Source organism: Eretmochelys imbricata, chromosome 18, assembly GCF_965152235.1.
Source record: "Eretmochelys imbricata isolate rEreImb1 chromosome 18, rEreImb1.hap1, whole genome shotgun sequence".
Taxonomy (NCBI): Eukaryota; Metazoa; Chordata; order Testudines; family Cheloniidae; genus Eretmochelys; species Eretmochelys imbricata.
In genome coordinates this window covers 17,387,201-17,407,299 of record NC_135589.1, presented here as the reverse complement: position 1 = coordinate 17,407,299, position 20,099 = coordinate 17,387,201, and the positions used below count along the sequence as shown (strand labels likewise).

Below are 20,099 nucleotides of genomic sequence, written 5' to 3'. Positions count from 1 at the left end.
CTCCCCAGCTCTGGCCTCGTAACAGAGTAAGGGAGAATCAGACCCAGTGGAGGTAACTTAAGCCTGTTGGGAAGGTTCTGACCTGGGCTGCTATTCAGCCCATTGTACAGATGGGGCCCACCTGAGTTAAGCCTTCAAATACCCAGAATTTTTGAGGGTGTTCAGATCCAGGCATTTGATTCAGGACTATCTTTACTCATTATAATGGAGTCCAAGACACACAAAGATAGCATGAATGTGTACACCTATTTCACACTACCCACCCACCCTCTTACAATTATTGCAGAGTCTGTCCATATTTGTCTAAACTAATTTACCGCATCGAGTTGCAGAGACTTTAGTTCTTTCCCGTTTATCTCTGTCCGATTCATAGAGTCCCATTTCCATTAGTGAAGCTCTAGTGCAGCTAGATAGCTTAGAACCACCACTGCCAGCCAATGATCCATACAAACAGGAGACTTTTCATGATGGGACATAAGCAGCAAAATCAAACTGGTTACTGGGAGCCCCCTCATCTTTGCTTTAGTTCCCCAGCAATCCCAGTTTGCTTCGGAAGACCTTGCTAATGGATGCCCCTAGAATAAGAATAATCTATCACAGCAGCAGCTACTGGGTTCTGTGGGTCCAGCACTACTTTGGGGACCCTCTGATCTCGCAATAGCCCTCTCCGCGGAGTTCCCAGTAGAGAGAGAGCTCTGCTGATTCAGCTGCTACAAGGCTGGGATATGCATGAGCCACATCACACTGGGCTGGGAGAGCTGAGTTCTCAGGCTACTTGCTCTCTCTCCCAAATTGAAGAGTTTTTCCACATGCCAAGTTGTGGGACAGAAACACCAAGAGATTTAGATAATTTACTGGTTGGATATAGCAAAGAAAATGTCTGTCATATCGTTAGAAGTCTGGAATCAGCCTCTAACCCTAATCTTCGGGTTCTTCACTTCCCTTTCAGATCCTTTTGCAGAAAGGGACTCACTAGATACAAACAGATACTGGAGTTGACAAGCCAGCGATAAAGGAGTTTCTAGCTAACTTAGGTCACCCCTTGCGTTACACACACTCACACTCTCTCTCTCTCTCTCTCCATATTTTGTATCCCATTCCAAGCATTTGAGAATTTGATCCCATCCCTACCTGAGATTTCTGAGCTGCAGCTCCAACTGGATCTTTCAGAGTAGCCAACAAAGCCACCAGAGGGAAAAGGTATAAAAATCCCACAATGTATTTATATCTACCACACTTCTCTTCGTCAGATGAAAGAGAGCCCTTGATTCTGTCTGCAGAAAGTCCTTCCATTTGATCCATGTCTGCCTTTAATTAAAAAAAGGGGGGAGGGAGAAAATAATCAATTTCTGGACTGTATTTGTGACCCCCCTGCTCGCAGTTGCATCTGGAGCATTTGCGAGGAGCCCTACAGTCAAAATTTGTGTGGAACCACCACCAGCCTTTCAAAAAGCAATTTAAAAAATGCAGACTTTACATTAAGCCGCTTTCCAATGTGCTAGGGATTATATTAGCCCCTGCCAAGAAGTATCATGTTACTTGAGCTGAAAGTTAGGGCTGGAGGAGGAACCAGCAAAGTGAAGCAAGCTGGGATGAACATGAACTCCTTCATTTGACTGGCTGAGTGTCAGCATGGGACAAATCTGTAGTTGTCAGCTTTATGTAATAAAAAAGGGGAGGGGAAGAAAAAGGAATCCAGAAGCCAGCATCATGCCTTGGGAACGGTTCATGAGGGATACTTAATGCTAGAAGAGCGGTCATTTGCCAGAGGCCATTGACAGGAGCAGAATGAAAAATGCAACTGTGGGCTGAAAGCAGCAAAAGCCTTTTTCCTTTGAAGATTTTGGTCAGTTTACAAAAGCTTAGATGAAGTTAAACATCAACTCACTCCTTACTGGAAATGGGCAAGAGAGTCCTAAAGGACCCCGTTGTGTTTTGGTTTGGGGAGTAAAGTGCTCAGTGATCTGGGACTGAGACACAGAGATCAAGCTTTCCAGAAGCGAGTGGCAGTTTTGGGTGCCTTAACTTATTTTAAGAGTCTCGACTGGGGACTCCAAAGGGCCTGGTTTTAAGAGGGAGGGGGCTTGGCATGCCCTGAACAATCAGGCCCCTTTAATGCACCAAATCAAAATCACTAGTTGCTACTGAAAGTCTTAGCCAGAAATTCTCTCATCTTGTGCTTGTGATTTTTTGGCCTTTCCGGCCAGCACAGCCTTTCAGGATTAGATGTTTGATAACAAGAGGCTATGAACTGACATCATCACTGTGCTATCTGGTTACAGCCAGGCATGTGAGACGCAGGACTTTGCAATTCTCCTGCTTTCCCAAGAGGGTAAATGCTCACTGCCAGCTAGTGTTTAAAAAAAAAAAAAATCCAAAGTGACATTTGAAAGCCTCAGAAAGTGGATGATTTCTGCACTTTGATGTGTCTTTACAAACGATCTCATTTGAGACAAAAAAAAATCCCTTAGTTCATAACCAAAACTATTACCGGTTGGAAGTTCACATGCTTCCAGTGCGGAATTGGTCACCTCCTGGGAATTTAGTGAAAAATTAAGTTTCTGGGATTTTGAAATGTCCTGGAACAAGTTAAAAAAACGGTTGTATGAAATTTTACAAACATTTTCCCCTCACTGTTACGCCATGGCCTCTTTGAGGCAGCAGGACGTTTCGCAGAGGGACTAGAACTGGAATAAGGGTGGGTGGGGGGTCAGGTTGCATGGCGCATAGGGAGGCCGTAGCCAGTGCAGGGGGCAGCCTGGGAGAAGGTAGGGTAGGAAAGGGCGGTTAGAACTGAAGGAGGAGGAAGACTAGCAGGAAGTGAGAGCAGAGGCATAGCCGGGGCAAAGCCCTGAAGGCAGGGAAGAGCTAGAACTGCAATAGACACTTGGACTCTGGGCTCGGACTAGTGGTTCTTGTCCAGTGAGGGTATTTCTACAAAGCAGCTGGGAGGGGCAGTTCCCAGCCTGGGTTGTGGTCCCTGCGCTAGCTTTGCTCAAGCGAGCAATGCTAGCAGCAGCAGCGTGACTGCCTGAACCCACACCTCGGGCGGTGGGCTAGCCCAAGCCGCCACCCCTGCGGCAACGGCCACTCGCACCACAGCTTGAGCAGAGCTAGTCCAGGTACGCCTGCCCGTGCTGGGAACTACACCCCTCTGGTCGTGTCCGTGCTACAGCTGAGAAGTACTGACGCAAATGAAAAACCCCGCTAGCAAACACTGCCGGAAGAACGTTAACTTCACTAGCGTGCGCGTAACACCACCATGGCCCAGTGTATCAGCCCTTTGTCAGGCCAGCAAGCACCAACAATGCAAGAAGTGTCTCAACTTGATATGCATCTATACAGGTACATCTGTGGCTCCCACCACCGGCATACTGAGTACCTCACACTCTACTGTATTTATCCTCAACACCCTGGTGAGCGCGGGCAGTGTCAGCATCCCCATTTTACTGATGGGACACTGAGGCACACAGAGACTAACCTCTCTGACATGCCAAAGGTCACAGTCTGTGGCAGAGCAGGGACTTGAACCCCAATCTTCTGAGTCCCAGGCTGAGTTCCAAGACCACATAGGTGTAAGTTTGCAAAAGCTGAATTCAGAACCCAAACACCCGGCACGTGTGGAAGAGTTGGAGGCTTGCTTTGGCCTGCTCTAGAAAATTATAGGGTTATCTGCAAAATATGGATTGGGTTCAGATTCCAAACAATAGCAAAGTTTGGATGGAGGGTTCTGATTCTGGACCCACTTCTCTTCTGAATGGACTATGAATCAGCTGATAAAGGAGCCTGCTGGAGGCTCTAATTGCTGCACTATATCGGTTATTCAAGAGGCTACTGAAGTTTAATACAGCGAAGGCCTTTGACCTGAGTTGACAGAGACCATCTGACACATTCTGGATATGAGCAGAAATCTTGTTACTTTTTAGCCCCGCCCAGTCTGACCCCAAGCGGGTCACTGGGAAACTGGCTGCTGAGAAGTTACAGGAGCTCAGGGGTGTTTAGTGTCACACACTCCTGTCTGAAGGGGAAAGGGAAGGAAATGGTTCTCCTGGATGGGAAGTGGGTGACCAAGATCTTCAAACCAGAGTGGTTCTTGGAAAGCAGGCGTCTCTCCTTTCTCACTGTGTGGGTAGGCGCTGCGGCCATCAGCACAGGAATTCGCCTCCCTGTGTGCAATTCCAACCAGCTGCTGGCTGCAGGATCCTTTAGAACCTTTTCTATTTAAACCAAATACTTGCTTAGAAAAATCAGCTCAACAACCTGGCCAAGACAAACCTCAGCTACTTTGGCAGTGAGAGCAGGGCCTGAAGGGTCAGCTGAGGAAAGTTCTGATGCTGGGCTATTCACAGGTTTTATTTGGATGCTCACAGAGCTGTAAGGGATACATAATCTTAACCGAGTGAGCACCTAGTATCCCGGAGAAAGTCACCGTCACATCTGGGTCCTTTAGTGGACTTCGGAAAGTGGTAGTTCTTAGTAAAGGTGTATCTGTCTCAATGGCTTCTCACATGCAGCCCTCAATGGACTCGTACCTTCCCCACAGCCTGCCACTCGCGCTTTGCTCTCACATCCTGCTGCCCAGCTCTCAAGATTCCCTTCTGGGGGGCAGTGCAGACTTCAAGACTCCCGAGTTTCATTCCCAGCTCTTCCAAAGGCTCCCTGCAACACCTCGGATAAGACACTTAGCCCCTCTGATTTTGCACCCCCACTTGCAGAGCAGAGATGAAAATACTTTCCTAGCTTCGTCAGGTGCTTTGAAATCCTGAGATGAAAGGGGTTAGACAAGTGCAGAGTGCTGCTATGAATCCAACGCTCTATCCAATATAGATTTTAAATTATCCTGTCTGGATATTTGGCTTGGATTATATGCCAGAATCGACAGTCCAGCTACATTTGGACAGAAAATATTCCTAGCAACACTGGCTTGCATCTTCGCACACAGTTGTAACTGAAGTGGAACATGTTACAGTTGAGGGAAGCCATATGGGATGATGGGGGGATATAACCAACTTAAATGTATCTGCTAACTACATAGTGTTCTCTTCCCAGCAGTTAGCAGTGCTGACTGAGACCTGGATCTGATTTGAGGAGGCTGGTTCTCCCCAACAATCAGGGATGCATTTCCTAAGACACTTCGTGTGGTAAATATCACATGGGGGAAAGCTGCCTCCAAGTGGCTTTGACATACCCTAAGAGACTGACCTGTTCCAAAGAACTAAAATTATCACTTAGAGACCCCAAAATGTCAAGAATTGGGTTACTTTTGCATTTCCTTTGTTAAAGGAGCAAGGTTTCTATATTTGCTCTATTTTTTTCATCCCCAGCTGCTGGTGTATTTGGCTTGGAGCATTGCGTGGTTGTTCCGTGTATAATGCACAGTAAGTGGCTGCATTCCCAAGTCCAGCTTTTAGCTCATAAAATAAACATTTGCATTCACATGGATTATTGTTTGCATTTCCCTCTTCCCTTCATTTAGAATTGTTACATCACCATAGCATGGCCTCCCTCTGGACAGTTTCCACACAGATCTGGCTTTGCTACACGGGTCAAACTTTTAAGGGTAGAATTCACCCCGTGCAACAGGCTAGCACAAGGGTTATGCACCACTCCTGTTCCAACAACAGAGGGCTTAAGAATGGTCTCATGTACGCACAGCACCTCACACAGTGGGAACCTGATAATGGTGGGGACCTATAAGCACTACTGGCCCTCTGCACAGGTGTGAATTTCACCCTAAACTAAACAGTGCCATGTGACAGATCAGGAGCCTGGAACTCCTTTATGTCTCTACAGAACAAGTAGACCATGTGCAGTGGCAGGGCACACTTCCTTCATGTCACCCCTCCGCCGGTCCTCAGCTCTGTTCTGGAAGGCCCACCTTAGAAGTCAGAGGATAGGTCCGTCTTCATCCTCCATTCATGTCACCTTCGATGTCTCAGGGCATCGGCAGCGACCTTTCACCTCCAGGACACCAGTTCAAATCCAGCCCAGGGTGGTGGCAGCTGAACTGTATTTTCCATGCGTTGGCTGCTTGATGGCCCATCTGAAAATGGTTGTTGACTCTCAGTGGAGCTCTTGGTTCGCAGAGCAAAAGTTACCCTTACATTTGGGTAGCCCTGGAGGCATTCCTGCCTGGCTACTTCACTGCTGCCTGTGGCAAAGGCAGGAAAAACTTCTGCCTTGTAAACGGACTATGCAGTATAAAGGATTATTAATCTGCTGCAGCATTGGGAAACATCACAGTCCAACCTGAGACAAAGAATATCTGCCACCCCAGAGCTTCATCTCTCTCAATAGCACATTACTCCTTGTCATCAGCTTTTGCTGAAGCCTTACAGTTATTTCTAGAGGGGAAAACAAAAGAGAGAGAGATCTGCCGTTTAGAACATGAGCTGAAAACAAGGTCTTCCTCTAGCAGGCAAAGGAGATGGAATATTTTGCTAAAGGGTGGATTTGGAGCAGCAGCTCAGAAGCATCCACCATAGCCTGGCCCTACGAGGGCTTCAGCCACACCAGAAGCTCAGTGGTCGGTCAGCGACCGGCACTATGGGACTGAGAGGACGCAGCAACATTCACCAATGCATGAGGGGACAGTGTTGAAAAGGGGGCAGAAAACTGCTCACCAGACTCACCCTGTAGCAGATATTATTGCTGCTGTACTTTGGCCAGCTACATTAGTACCTGACCTGTAATTCTACCCGTGTATCAATCCAGTGTTACATTCACACTGAGGGAAGCAGTATGGTCCAGTGAGCACAGACCTGGTAATAAAGGAGACCTGGGTTTTGTTCTGAGTTCTGCCTCTGCGTGATTTGGGGCAAGTCATTTCACCTCACTGGGCCTCAGCTTTGCTCATCTGTAAAATAGGGAGAATGGGCCAGATTTCCCAGGGGGATGGCTGGCTATTGAGCACTTTGGAAATGCTGGCCCAATGACACACTGCCACATTTGGGATAGGAATGGGGCAGGAGGGGAGGGAAGGAGAGGGACGGGACAAAGGAAAATGCCCGACACCTCTAAACAGTCAAGGAATCTTCGATGCTGGGAGGAAATGCTGCTGAAAGCCCAAAGATCTCAATGGGAAAGTAAAATACAAACAAACAGACAACAGGCATTAAAATCCCAGTCAGCAACAAATTGCTAGGATTTTCTTGGGTTGTTTCTTTTTGGGGGGAAGGGAGGGAGGAGTACTCTAGGACAATTTGCACCAGAATAAAAAGAAACAACATTCTTCCCCAGATAGTGGAAGATTCTGAAAAGGCAGAAGAACAAACATTGCTCATAACCGCTGAGAAGTCGGAAATGCAGATGGAGAAGAAAAAACAAAATGAAACAGCTGCCCTCAAAAGAGCTACTCAACAATTTCATCCATTTGTTCAGAGCATAAAAGCAATGGACAGTTAAGCCATCTGGCTAAGGGGATACAATAATAGGCTAGGTAGTGACTTTCAACTTCTGGTCACTGGATAGGGTCATCGTAATAACTGTGTATCATATTTACTTCTTGTATATTAGTCAGCCACTAAGTATCTGTGTGCCACATACAGACTTCTAGATAGGGTGTTGTCTCTGGTAAACAAGAGAGACAAAATTGGAACTCAAGCTCTGTGGTGGACCTGTTTGTGTGATGAGGCCATTTTCTTTAACAAATGCTCCCTGTTTAAGGATGACTGATTCCACACATCATGCTAGTCACCAAGAATCATTTGCCCTCTTATGCCTGGCTCAGAGCCTGGAATGAGTTTGGTGTTTCTTAATTTCAGTTTTTACTGGACAGGTGTCCTCGTTGTATCAGGGGAAATGGGATCCAGTGGTTACAGCATGAGACTACCTTGCAACCCTTTCCCCAACTGAAAAGTGAAATGTATCTGCTTCATTCACACTGGTGTTCTGGGTCTGATTTTGCAGGCACAAAGTGCTTGGCAATCAGGGATACCGTACCTCTGATGGACGAAGGGTCGGAGCAAAGCACAATGAGGCCAATGGAAAGCCTTCCATTAACCAACTTCAATGAGCTTTGGATCTGGCCCTTGAGAGGCTTCCAGTTTCCAGGGCTGCTTTTTCCCCCCACCAGCACTAAATTCACATATTAAGAGCAAAGAGAGGGCTGTGTGTGGTGGGGAGATTCCCAGAAGGGCACTCTCAGAGGAAAGCTTAAAGAATGTCTGCCTGTCACGATATCAGCATCTTCTGATGAGCGGGGCAGGGGGAAAGGCTGAGAAATAAAGCAGGCTTTGTACTCCACTGGAAATAATGAAAGCCATTTACAGAGCTCTTACAGACATTTGTGAACCAGCTGTTAGCCCAGGAGCTAGGTCAATGCAAAGGCACAGGTGGCTGTTCTAGAGAGATTCCATCCAGTCCTACTTTATACTGGTGCTTGGGGTCTATGTCAGGGAATCGCACCGATGTAATTGTAGTCACGCTGGTGTGAATTCTCCTAGTCTACTCTAGACAAGCCCCAAGGATCAGGTATTCCAAGTATCAATATAATAAAGCCAACCCTATTTAACACATGCTCCTGCAGGTTTTAATGGTGTTTCCAGGGCAGGAATCTCTTGACCATGCAGAGAGTTTTTCCATTCTATAAAACTGGAATTTCTTACAGGCTCTTTGACAACACCATGACCACTGTGAAGCACCTCCACTGCCTTTAAATTAACATTATTGCTTGTCTGCATTAGGTGTTTGCCCTGGGGCAGCAACACTGAAATGGGGGCAAATCCTCTGAGACTACAAGGCCTTAGAAGAGGCAGGAGGAATCGGAATGAGATTGTGTCCTCTTGCTGCCCAGAATGGAGGCAGGTTTGCAGAAATGACTTTCCGTGCAAGACCAGCTGCACAAAAACTGCGAACAAAATCAGTTGCCAATTCAAATACCAGGCTCCCAGCTGGATGAGAATAGGATTTGCCAGGAAAAATAGAAGAGCACGCACAAAAAATACTAACTCAGCCACTTTCCTCTTGCAGAATTTCTTGAGGCACTTACCCTCAAAGTGAGAGTTGCGGGGGCTAGAGCAACGACAGGGGTTGTTCTGAGGACTCTTCTGTGGTTTTGTCACTGGGTACTCTACTCACTGCTCAGTGGTGCCCCCTTCTGGTGATTCCAGGGATTAGTTCCACTTGATTCAGCGCCCCCTTTCTTCTCTTCCACCATTGCAGCTCTCCCCCAGCTCACGGAGTCACAGTACAGCTGCTTCATGACTTGGGCCCGCCAGCCAGGTCACACTGTGATTTCCCCTTTGGGCTGGGCGGGAGTGGAGGCGGGCAGGACTCTCAAAGTCTCTCAGCACCAGCAGAGTTGGGCAATCCTCAGCCCACTGCCCTGACTACATCACTCCAGCAGGGAGTCAGGCAGCTGCCCCATTCACTGCCCCAAGCAATGCCACTCTGCAGCGGATGGCAGGGGAACCAAGGCCCACTGTCTACTCTGCAGGGGTGGTGCTTGCGGGTGGGGGCAGCACATGGAGCCTCCTGCCCCCCACCCAGGGGCTTCAGGGACATGCCAGCTGCTTGGAGCAGCGTGGGGCCAGGGCAGGCTGGGAGCCTGCACCCCGCACCCTCTCCTGCACTCTAGCCTTCTACACCAGCCCAGAGCCCCCTCCTGCACCCAAACTCCCTCCCAGAGCCCACACCCCCTACCACACCCCAATCCCTTGCCCCAGTCCTGAGCCCCCCCACCCAAACTCCCTCCCAGAGATTGTACCCTGCACCCCCTCCTGCACCACAACCCCCTGCCGCAGGCTCAACCCAGAGCCCCCTCCCACACTCCGAACTCCTGGGCCCCACATCCCCTCCCGAACCCCACCCCCTGCCCCAGGCTCAGCCTGGAGCCCCCTCCCACACACTGAGCCCCTGGGCCCCACACGCCCTCCTGCACCCCAAGCCCCAGCCCGGTGAAAGTGAGTGAGGCTGGGGGAGAGTGAGCAACAGAGGGAGGAGAGTGGGGCCTCAGAGAAGCGAGGGAGGGCAAGGGTGTCTGGGTTGTGTGATTAGACAGTTGGCAACCTTACCCATCATAAACCTTAACAAAGATTCCTAAAAACCAAGGAGAGAAGACGGACCAGCTCTTCCTCCCACTAAGCCAAACTGACAATGAAGGGAGGCCTGCGCCTCATTCAGCGATTAGTTGGAAGAAATCAACATGCGAAACCAGTGTCAACTTATAAATTGCAGCCAAGATTTTCAAGTGACTAGCCGTTTTTGGGTGTCCAACTTGGGACACCTTAAGAGGGCCCAGCTCTCAGAGGCAGAGTACTCTGCACTGTCTGAAAAAGATGTCTGAGACTGAGCATCCGGCAACCGAGGCACGCAAAACCACTATTCATGTCTGACAATCTTTGCCTGGATTTTGTAAGCCAACATGCTCCTTTAGCTGTGGTAGAGAAAAACACCTTAAGAGCATTACAATGGTCCATTTTAAAAATTCCGTTATTTCCCCTCTTCATGCGGTTAGTCTACAGCGTGTATTTATCTCAACTTGGGCAAATGAAACTAAAAAATATCAGAGAAGTCCGTTTCATTCTTGTTTATAATCATTTTCATGCTCACGATTTCAGAGCCATCCTATTTGGGTGGCAATTACTGCAGGGAAACGTGGATTCCTTTAGGAGGTGATCCTGCCAATGGTTAAGAGGAAGGATGGCAACTCAGGAGCTCTTGGTTCAGTTCCGTGTTCTGCCACAAACCCTCTGTGTGACCTTGGGCTTGTTGTTTAGTCTCTCTGTGCCTTAGTTCCTCGTCTTTAAAAAGGGGATACTAGCATTTCCCCACGAGGACGAAAAGATCATGAGATGCTCAGATACTACCATGATGGGGGCCATGTAAGTACTTAAGTCAAGCATATTCGTAACTACACACGTGAGGAGAACTGTTGATTTCACTGCAGCATTGTTACAGGATCAAAGGCTTCTACAACATAATTTAAATTCCAATATAGACAGAACATCCATGGGAGCTTTGGTACTGGGTTTAAGCTTTGGTAAGAGCTTGCTTTTCCAAGCTCTAAATGTGGGAATAAATTTGAATCAGTAGGGCCGCTGTAATGCAACAAAAGACATTAGTTTTCTGGAAGAGACTGGAAACCTAACCTGAAATGTTGGTTAAAGGGGATTATATATAAATCTCATTAGGCTATAGCATTAATCTGTCTCAGCTGCTGTCTCTTATTTTAAGTCTTATACCTTAAAGATCCCAGTCTGGGATCTAATCTTTGCTGCCGTTGCTGGAAGGTACGAAACAGCATTTCAAGGGAAGACAGGCAAATGCAGAGGCCTCAGAGAAAAGCAGGCAGCCCCTTAACCCGTTCATCGGAGTGCCTGCAGGTCTTGTCTTGAGGCAGATAGACGGTAATAAACTGTATCTAACACAGAGTTCATCAGGATCTGTAGCCTTTGACTGAATAAAAGGCCACCGTGTGTTTTTTTTGTGTTTAAATGGGTGCTGGCCCAGTGGCTAAAGCGATTTAATTGACCCTTCTCGGTTTGTTACCACTTACATGATCAGCAGCAAAGTGGAATATACCACTCTGGGCCTAAACTGGCTCCTCCCATCAAACCCAACTGAATTTAGAGTGAGTGAGTGAGTGAGTGTGGAGTGGAGTGGAATTCCAATTCCCTACCCTAGTCCCACCCAAATTGGAAAGGTCTGGCTGTCTTAACAACTTCTTCAGACATGGCTCAAGTTGTCAGAAGTCTCGGGTGATTGATTTGGGTGCTCTTGAGCCCCTGACCCCACCCTTGGGTTCAGCCTTGGACCTGCCCCCTGGTAATCTCTAGCTAAACTGAATGCCGATCCCAATCTCACCATCACTTCTTGGCCCATCTCTGCCTAGCGGGAGGAGTCCTCTTGTCATACATTAGAGATTCAGCCCCCACTGTCTCTGTCCTGGGGCTGTCTTGGACCCCTAGCAAGAAAATAGCCTTGCAGGCAGCCGGATGACCAGGCCAGCCAGGCAACCTAGCCTACCCAGCAACAAGTCTCCCCGAGTCAGCAGGGTCACCAATGGAGGCAAATCAGTGCTGGATTCCCTCTCCCCCCTAGCTACCTGGGGCCTCAGAAGCCCTCAGTTCAGCCCTGGCAAGGGGGCAGAGAGACCATAGCCCTTACCTAGTCCATCTCCGTCTCTTTCCTCCCAGAAATGCCTCAATCCTCCAGCTCCAATGGTTACTTCTTCTCCATGTTCTGAAGGAGCCTCACATGCAGAATGTCCCCTGTCCCTACTTCTCATCAGAATGACAACTTGCATTGCCGCAGGGCAGGGATTCAACAGCTGCACTGTTCCACAGACACAGAGCCCACCACGGATGTCGCTGGCCGATGCCAAGGTGCAGAGGTCGAAGGAGCCATCCCCACTTCAGCAGAAACCATTTGATGCTCTTTTAGGCAGGGCGGTATCTGCCTCAGTGCACTAGAGTCTTGGCTCTTCCATACACTTCTGCACACGCTCGTCAACCATCTCACCACTGCAACCGCCAAGCTATGGCAAGGAACTCCACAGACATGCACGATGGCCTTTAAAATGGGTCGTGTGCTCACGAAATGGATTCTGGGGGTGGACAGCTCAGACTCAGAGCTGATAAAAAAGCCAGGACAGTAATTCCAGAAAGCAAACCTGCATTTGACACGCAGTCTGGAACAGTATTTGTGAGGCGAAGTTTGCACTGGGGAATTAACCCCCTGCTTGCCAGCGGAGCTGAATATGAAAAGTATTGTCTACCAACCCCATCCAGGTGAACCGATGGGGGTCTGATATTAATGGGCCAATGCAATGATGTTCATGCTGCAGGGGGAGGACAGAGGTTCTATCAGGTAGTCAGGAATTGAGAACACTTACCTTTTATGTAGCGCTTCCAATCTTCTGGAGTGCTTTATAAACCTTAATCAATTCTCACAACCCAATCATGCATTTTAGAGATGGAGAAATGGAGGCAGAGAGGTTAAGGGACTTGCCAAAGGTCCTGGAAAGAATCATCATCAGAGTTAGGAATAGAAGACCCAAGGATTCTTTGGTTTCAGTCCTGTGCTTAGATTGTTAGGTCCAAACCCTCTTGTCTATCTGAATCCTTCCTCTGCCATCACACGTTGCTTAGGGAATCTGCCTTTTCCAAGTCAAACCCTGGCCTTTGATAATCAGTCTTAGGTCTTCCTAATGGAAAAACAATCTTGATTTCTGGCAAACTGTGAATAACTTGATTATTTTTCCTAAATGGCAGGAAAGGCTGGATAAACTGATTTCCTCAAACCCCTCTGAAAAGCCACTTAGAAGATCTTCCTATCTTAAAGCACCACCGAAAGAGGGGAATGAGTGAAAATTGTACTGACTGCAGTCTGGTTCAAACTTTCAGTATAAGCCTACCAAATATAAGAGACTGGAAAATGGTAAAAATCTCCGATCAGATTTCTTATTGAAGACTAAACCAATGGCAGGAAATTAATTTTATTGCTCCCTGGAATTCACCTATGAAAAGATACCCATAGCTCTAAAGTGCAGACCATACCAAATTCCACCTCCACTCTGGCAACGCAAAGGGTCTTGATCTATGCACAAGATCTGAAGAGCCTGGAAGGAAATTTTCATTGAGAAACCATTAAAGTTGAAGAAACAAATAAAAAATTAAAAGAGGGAAAACAGGAAAACAAATTTTATTTGCTGCAAAATGGAAAGACATTTTCTGCAGCAGCTATGCACCTTGAAGGTTGAAGACTCTGTATTCTCACTACAGAGAGCTCCCCATTTTCACAGGCCCAGCAGTGATCCAAGATACCTTCACCTCGGGCACAAAGAACTTTTTTTAAAAAAAGCCAAGAAGTCAGAGATCCGATGCATCCTTTTCTGTGTACGCTGACAAAGTCCAGCATCAGAGTCTTCAAGATGAGTGTGACAGAAGCTGCACGATATGCAGTCCCCCAAGCAGCACAAACAGACGTCTGACATACAGGAGAGTGCATTGGTTTGTTTTTCCTTTTGTCAAATGCATTGGTGGTTGCTGCAGCAGAGGCATACTTTTGAAAATGTCCTTTTAATGCTTAGTACCATATTGGATTTAAGTACAGCCTGTAAAATCATTAATTTACAGCAGAGAGCAGTAAGAGCAGCGGTCACTGATTGGATAGACTCTGACAGTATTGTACTTTGAGGACTGTAAAGCTTATTTTAATTACAAAGGAGATGCCTAGCACTCTTGATGTTATTTTTCCCCTAACTCTTCAGACTGATTTGGGACCAGCATTCTGATTTAGGGCCTGATTCAAAATCCACTAAAATTAATGGAAAAATTCCTCTTGGCTTTAATTGGCTTTGGATCAGGCCCTGATAGGGACAGCGTCAGGTTCAAAGAAATCAGATTATTATTAATTATTATTATTATTATTATTTTTAAATGAAAAATGTTCTGACCCATCTTAATCACACCTTAGATTATTAAAGAATTTTGGAAAGTCCATGGTGGAGTTTTCAGATGATCTTAGCACTGGGCTAACCATTCCCACTGAACTCCACAGCAGAACTCCCACTGCATTCAGTGGGAGCAGAGTCAGGCCAACAGGAAGTCCTTATGAAAATCCAACTGTAAATGTACTTCATGCTGTTACATGTGGATTATTTGCTTTCGGCATTTGTCCAAGCTTGGACAATAAAAACAAGGCTCATCAATGTCACTTTTCTTTACAGAGGAGTCCCATTTGGCCATATTCTATCACTCTTAGGGTGAGTAGCAACCTACTTCATAAACAGCCCCATTGCACTGAATGGGATTACTTGAGGCATCAAGTACCACTCAGAGGCAACGCATGGGGGTGGGGTGGGGGACATGGGGACCACGGGCCCCGCCCAGATTTTCTGCTTGGCTTGCATTGAGCATGCTCAGTTACGCTGCTGAAACCGGCTGTACCTCTCATCATCGGCAGGCACTGGTAGTCTCTGGTACCACTTCCTATGAGAAAGGGTAATAGAAGATGGACATTCATAGTCGTTTTCACTTAGAACGATGCAGCAAACACAAAGAGGGGAGTGTTTGTTTATTAGAAAATCTGTTTTCTTGGGAATAAAATATAGTTCTTGAAACCTACGTCTTAGTTTTGTCAAAGCTTATTTTTACAAATAATCTACATTTGGGGGTTAAATGTGACCCAAGATTGTACCTTTGCCTGGGAAAGAGCACAGACATTGTAATAAACTCGACTGAGAAAGCATTCTGAGATATTATCCGTACCAAGTGGGGACTGTGACATAAGAATTTCCTGGAACACTATGGCGTTACTACTAGGCAATATGTATTCCTGTAACCACTACACACGCACAAGGATTCAAAACTAATTTGAATCCTTTGCCACCCCTTTGGTAATGAACGAATTTAAGAAAGAAATGCTGTGTTCCAGTTGATTTTACGCACTGCTTTCTAGGTATAAGAAAAGATTATACTGGTCTGCAGCATAACTGCATAGAACAAAGCTACATACAACACACACAGGGGAGCTCCTCAGGGAGACACCCTGAGAACCTTGTCACAGGTACGGGTGAGAGTTCACAGGATGGTGCTTCTTCCCAAATCAACTGGTTGGAAAACATGATGCAGTTGGAATCGAGCTGACCCCAGGATTTACACTATTGTTCACACAATCCTATTAATGTTCTATGGAATATAAGGGTCCTATTTTAATAAATTTTTCTGCCAAACAGAAAGAGAAAAACAAATTTCCTCTCCTCTGCCTTAGTCGTATTTTATTTTATATTTTTACATTTTGGTTGGAATATTTGACACCTGCCTTTGGCATTATGGGTAAAAAGCTCAAGAGTCTCTGGAATTATGGCTGCAAAAAAAAGGTAGATTGCTGGCAGAAGAATGTCACTTAGAGGTCAAAAATACGTGCTGCAACAATGTTTTCTTCAGTAAATGTTCACTACTTTATCTCTAAGGCACACGCTCTCTCTCTCTCTGGGAACATGTCAGTTCCAGACTCCTCCCGCCTGCCCAAATCCAAGTACCTTGTCATGCCCCAAAGGCTTGGTTCTGAGAACAATTAGCGTCCCCCACAACTGACAACCCTGCGGGAGAGCCGGGGCAGTGCCTGATCCCACTGGATAGCGCCTTGTGTGAAGTGCGAGAGTATTGCTTTGCCACAGCCTGCCGGGGAATGAGAAGGACTGGGCCGCAGCCTGTCCTGCCAGAGCTGCGTAAGGCTGCAAATCAGACGCTGCAGAGAACTAGACAAGAGCGGGACAGCCTTTGAAATGTCTGCACATGAAAGCACTCTTTCCAGGCGCTGATTTCGTAGCCCCTCCAGTCGTCAGCACAAAGCACGGTGGCATCCGGTCAGCATTCCGCCTGGCGCCGTCCATGCTGGGAGAGGAGCACAGGGCGGGAGGGCTGGTTCCCCACAAGCTTGGTGGCTCGCTCTCATTACGGGGAGAGCGTTTCCCCCACGACTGACTCTTGATTTACGTTCCCCCTTTCAGGATGGCTTCACAGTCAGACACACACAGTGGATGGGTCATGATTCTCAACTAAATGGACGCACAAAGGGAGAAGGAAGGTAGGAGCGGGAGGGGAGGGTGCAGATCCTCAGACGAAGATCTGAATCCTGTCCCGGATAGCCTGCCTGCAGATGGGGCAGACAGTCAGGGCCTCGCTGCACTCAAGGCAGGAGCCATGTCCGCACTGGAAGACCAGTTTGATCTGGTTGTCGATGCAGATCGGGCAGGTGATGCGCTCCTCCATCTGGCGGTAGCGGCTCTGCAGCTCCTCCATCAGCTTCCGCTGGTCGGTGGACTCAGCGCTGGGGCTGCACTCCACCTCTGTGCTGTCTGTGGGGAACAGGAAGCAAGTTAGTGGCTGGGGACTCTGCCTATTTCCTCCGCAAGCCCCTTCCAATGCACTCCCTGTCCCTGTCTAGACAGTTTGAGAAGTAAGAGGTAAGTATTTTGTGAAAGGGTGGCCAGTGCTTCTCTCTCCTTTGGTTTGTGCTGAATTGTTAAGGGGCATATAAATTGTAGTCTGAGATGCACATCCTCCCACATCATTCCAGAAGCAGCTGCCACTACCTGGAAGTAGAGAAAAGTGCAATGCTAGCAAAGAGCTGGGCACGCTGCTCCTCAGTAACTGGTCTGCGACGTGTTATGGCACTGCATGCCCTCGCTACACTGAGTTTAAATTCCTGTCTGCAGTACTGTGTCAGCTCTCTGCTCTAGCTTTTCAGGCTATAGATTCAGAGCTGTGAAAGTTGGTAGAGAGCATTGTGATCTCCTGCACAACACAAGCCATAGAATTCAAGAGGTGATGTAATTCTCGTTATGTGCAAAGTTCAACAGAGCAGAACTTGTAGAGACTCTTGGTTCTAATTCAGATGAGATGAAAGAGCTCCGTGTACTAGGCAAATTCCAGCTGGGGTAAATAAATTCCACCTGCTTTCAGCCAGAGATAATACTATTCACATTCTGTTCCTAAACAACTAGGTCATGTTGCTGTGTGCTTTTAAACAGATGCCCTGATTCACCCCAGAGGCGGTTGCATTCCAGTGGTGGGTGAAGTGACCACATCAGTTAAGTTTGTAAGGAATTTTTAGGATGAAGTTAGGGATAAATGGTGACGATGGTGTGGCCCAAGCCGGCTGACATCCTGCTGATATGCTCAAAAGCCTGACTGCTTCCATAAATCTCTTTGCTGCAATGGACTGGAATCTTCGCAGAGATTCCAACTCGGGAGGGCAGAGCCATTATATTTTCCTGTAATCTATATGGCTGAAGAATGCAGCAACAACAGGGCACTCCTGCCTATGGATGCTCCTAGGGAGGATTTTTGCCCTGGCCAGCTCTGTACATCTATATCATGTGACAGATTCTTGGCTCCTCTATACTTCTGTCGAGGCAACCAGCTGGCATCAGACCCATTTGCAAGATCACAGCCTGGTGCCACCCAAGTGAGCAGCAGCATGTTTGTCTTCAGTGACCTCTGCCAGAGGGGTGCAGAAACATCCACTCCCACATGTCCTGTTTGCCAGTGCTGCAGCAGGCGACATGGGTGAACACCATGGCTAGCAGGAGTCTGCTGCCCCATGGCATGGAACCAGCATGCAGCCTTCATTACAGTATTATTCCCTGTGCAGGAGATTGAATTCTGGGAATGAAAGGCACTCCCTGTATAAAACTGCGGCGATCCAGGCTAAGGTAGGAGAGGAATTCCATCAAAGCAGTCAAACCTAACTGCCCTGGGACTAACCGCAACCCCGCTTACTTGGCTCCCATAAGTGGACTTAGGTTAAAATGCCTTTAAAGCACAAGGGCAAAGCTAGGCTCTTGCATGTTACAAGCTTTCCTGGATCACAAATTTCCACCGTGAAGTCACTGCTGGTGCAAGGAGCTGGACGGACGGACCTGGAGACAGATGTCTGCTATCGATTCACAGCACAGGCTGTGGCAAGGCAAACACACACTGCCCTGCCAACGGGGCCCCTGTGCTGGCCTGTAACAACTGCCTCTAAAGAGGAAAGACAGTTCACCCGTGGCTTCTCTGCTGAGACTAGCTGTGGGGTGATTGCTGTGAGAGCGCTGCAAGACAGACTGAGAATGTCTTCCCCAAGCTAATTTCACCGAGATCAAGCAGTCATCTGTCGGGCTGTAGCCTAAACAAACATTCAGTGGGGCCTTTTCTATTCAAAGCCGTGGATAACAAGAGCAAACCTACCTTGCTTGAGTTTTTTGGTTATTGTCACTTGACATTTGATGCACTTCTTCATCCTCCTGGAGCATTCTACCGGGAGCGGGAGAAGAAGAGAGATTTCAGCTAACCCCAGTGGTGCTTGAATGAGCCCAAAAGCAAAGAGGATACACAAGGACATCACATTTTTAAACCATCCAAGAATCACCTGGACTGTAAGAGACTGTCTTTGCCTGCATGGAGCTGAGAACGCTGACTTCTCCCTGAGTTACATGCTGGTCCTGTCGCTTCAGCTGCCCCTTCCCTAGAGTTACACATGCAACAGCCCAACACTGGAGCAGCTGCGTTACCACAATGGCCATTATAAACCCTGCCCCTACCCCCCAGACTCAAATCCCCGCAGAGCAGCTGCAAAATGGTCCCGTATTCTGACAGGAACAGATGGGGCTCTCTCACTTGTTCCTAACCAAAGTCTGCGGCCAGACGGAGGGACCCGGCTGAGATAACAGACTTGCTGATCTGTTAATACGATTCAAAGGGAAACAGAAGACGACAGCCAGAGGGGGTAAGGGTGGAGGTGGGGGAATCCCTTAGAAGTGGTTTTGTTGGAGAAAACATTGCTGGCTGGAACTGGACCGTCCGCCACTTCCTTCTAAACCATCCAGGGCAGCTGCAATGGGTCCCAATCCAGCAGCACAGTGGGAGCTTCCATGACCAGACCCTAGGGTGTCACGTCTAAAAGGCCATTGCAGGAATTGCCCTGGGGTTGCTCTGGTGAGCACCCAACAGTCCCATCCCAAGATGCTCCCCAGACAAGCAGACTGGGGCGGTGGAGTGAGCACTGGCCAAGGAACCAACGGGAGCGACCTACCTTCACACACGATGCTGTGCTGACATGGGATGAAGTGAATGAGCAAAGCCAGCTCAGAACAAACCAGGCATTCGGAAGGGGCCGTCACGCTGGCCACGCTGAGGTTGGTCATTGTGTTGGGGGTGGTGTGCACTCTGCGCAGGCTGCAGGTCACCACGGAGCCGTCTGAAGAAATCTGCTCATCCCTGCAACCACCACAGAGAACTAGCGTCCTCGCTGGCTGGAGCAACACCCCGCACACAGAAGGCAGCTCAGCAGCTCTCCCCAATGGCCTTATCACGGCAGGGACGGGTATGGGGAAATGCTTCAGAGCCAGACAACGGGCCAGATCCACAGCCGGCGCAAGTCTGTGAAGCTCCATTGACTTTGACAGAGCTCCCTTTGTTTACGTCAGCGGAGGATCTAGCCCACATGCATGAGGGGGAGGGGAGAGAGAGGGAGTGGAAGATATTTGTGCAGGATGTAACACTTCTTATGGATGAGGACAGCGGGCCCCTGCCAGTACAGCCATCAGAAGTGCAAAGTCAGCGAGCTGGGATATTTAGAAAAGGCCTTTGATTACACTGCTCTCGTAA

The 20,099-nt window shown here is 48.0% G+C and overlaps 2 protein-coding genes across 6 annotated transcripts in view; both read right to left on the bottom strand.

Annotated features, from left to right (window-relative positions):
• Positions 1-12,857, bottom strand: part of MMP23B (matrix metallopeptidase 23B) — a 31,025-nt gene extending 18,168 nt beyond the window's left edge. Inside the window, exons 1-2 of one of the 2 annotated variants that reach the window (XM_077837631.1) lie at positions 12,109-12,857; positions 1,132-1,308 (exon numbers count right to left, since the gene is read on the bottom strand). In XM_077837631.1, the coding sequence (XP_077693757.1) occupies positions 1,132-1,302 (171 nt within the window). In that variant the 5' untranslated portion in view covers positions 1,303-1,308; positions 12,109-12,857. Of the gene's footprint in view, positions 1-1,131; positions 1,309-3,481; positions 3,572-12,108 lie in introns of those variants that run through there. The other variant, XM_077837632.1, reaches the window with a different exon arrangement.
• A 770-nt stretch (positions 12,858-13,627) lies between these two features.
• MIB2 (MIB E3 ubiquitin protein ligase 2) overlaps positions 13,628-20,099 on the bottom strand; it is a 112,294-nt gene continuing 105,822 nt past the window's right edge. For all 4 annotated transcript variants that reach the window (XM_077837617.1, XM_077837618.1, XM_077837619.1 and 1 more), the window contains 3 exons: positions 19,525-19,709; positions 18,681-18,746; positions 13,628-16,804 (listed from right to left, as the gene is read on the bottom strand). In XM_077837617.1, the coding sequence (XP_077693743.1) occupies positions 16,563-16,804; positions 18,681-18,746; positions 19,525-19,709 (493 nt within the window). In that variant the 3' untranslated portion in view covers positions 13,628-16,562. The remainder of the gene's footprint in view (positions 16,805-18,680; positions 18,747-19,524; positions 19,710-20,099) is intronic.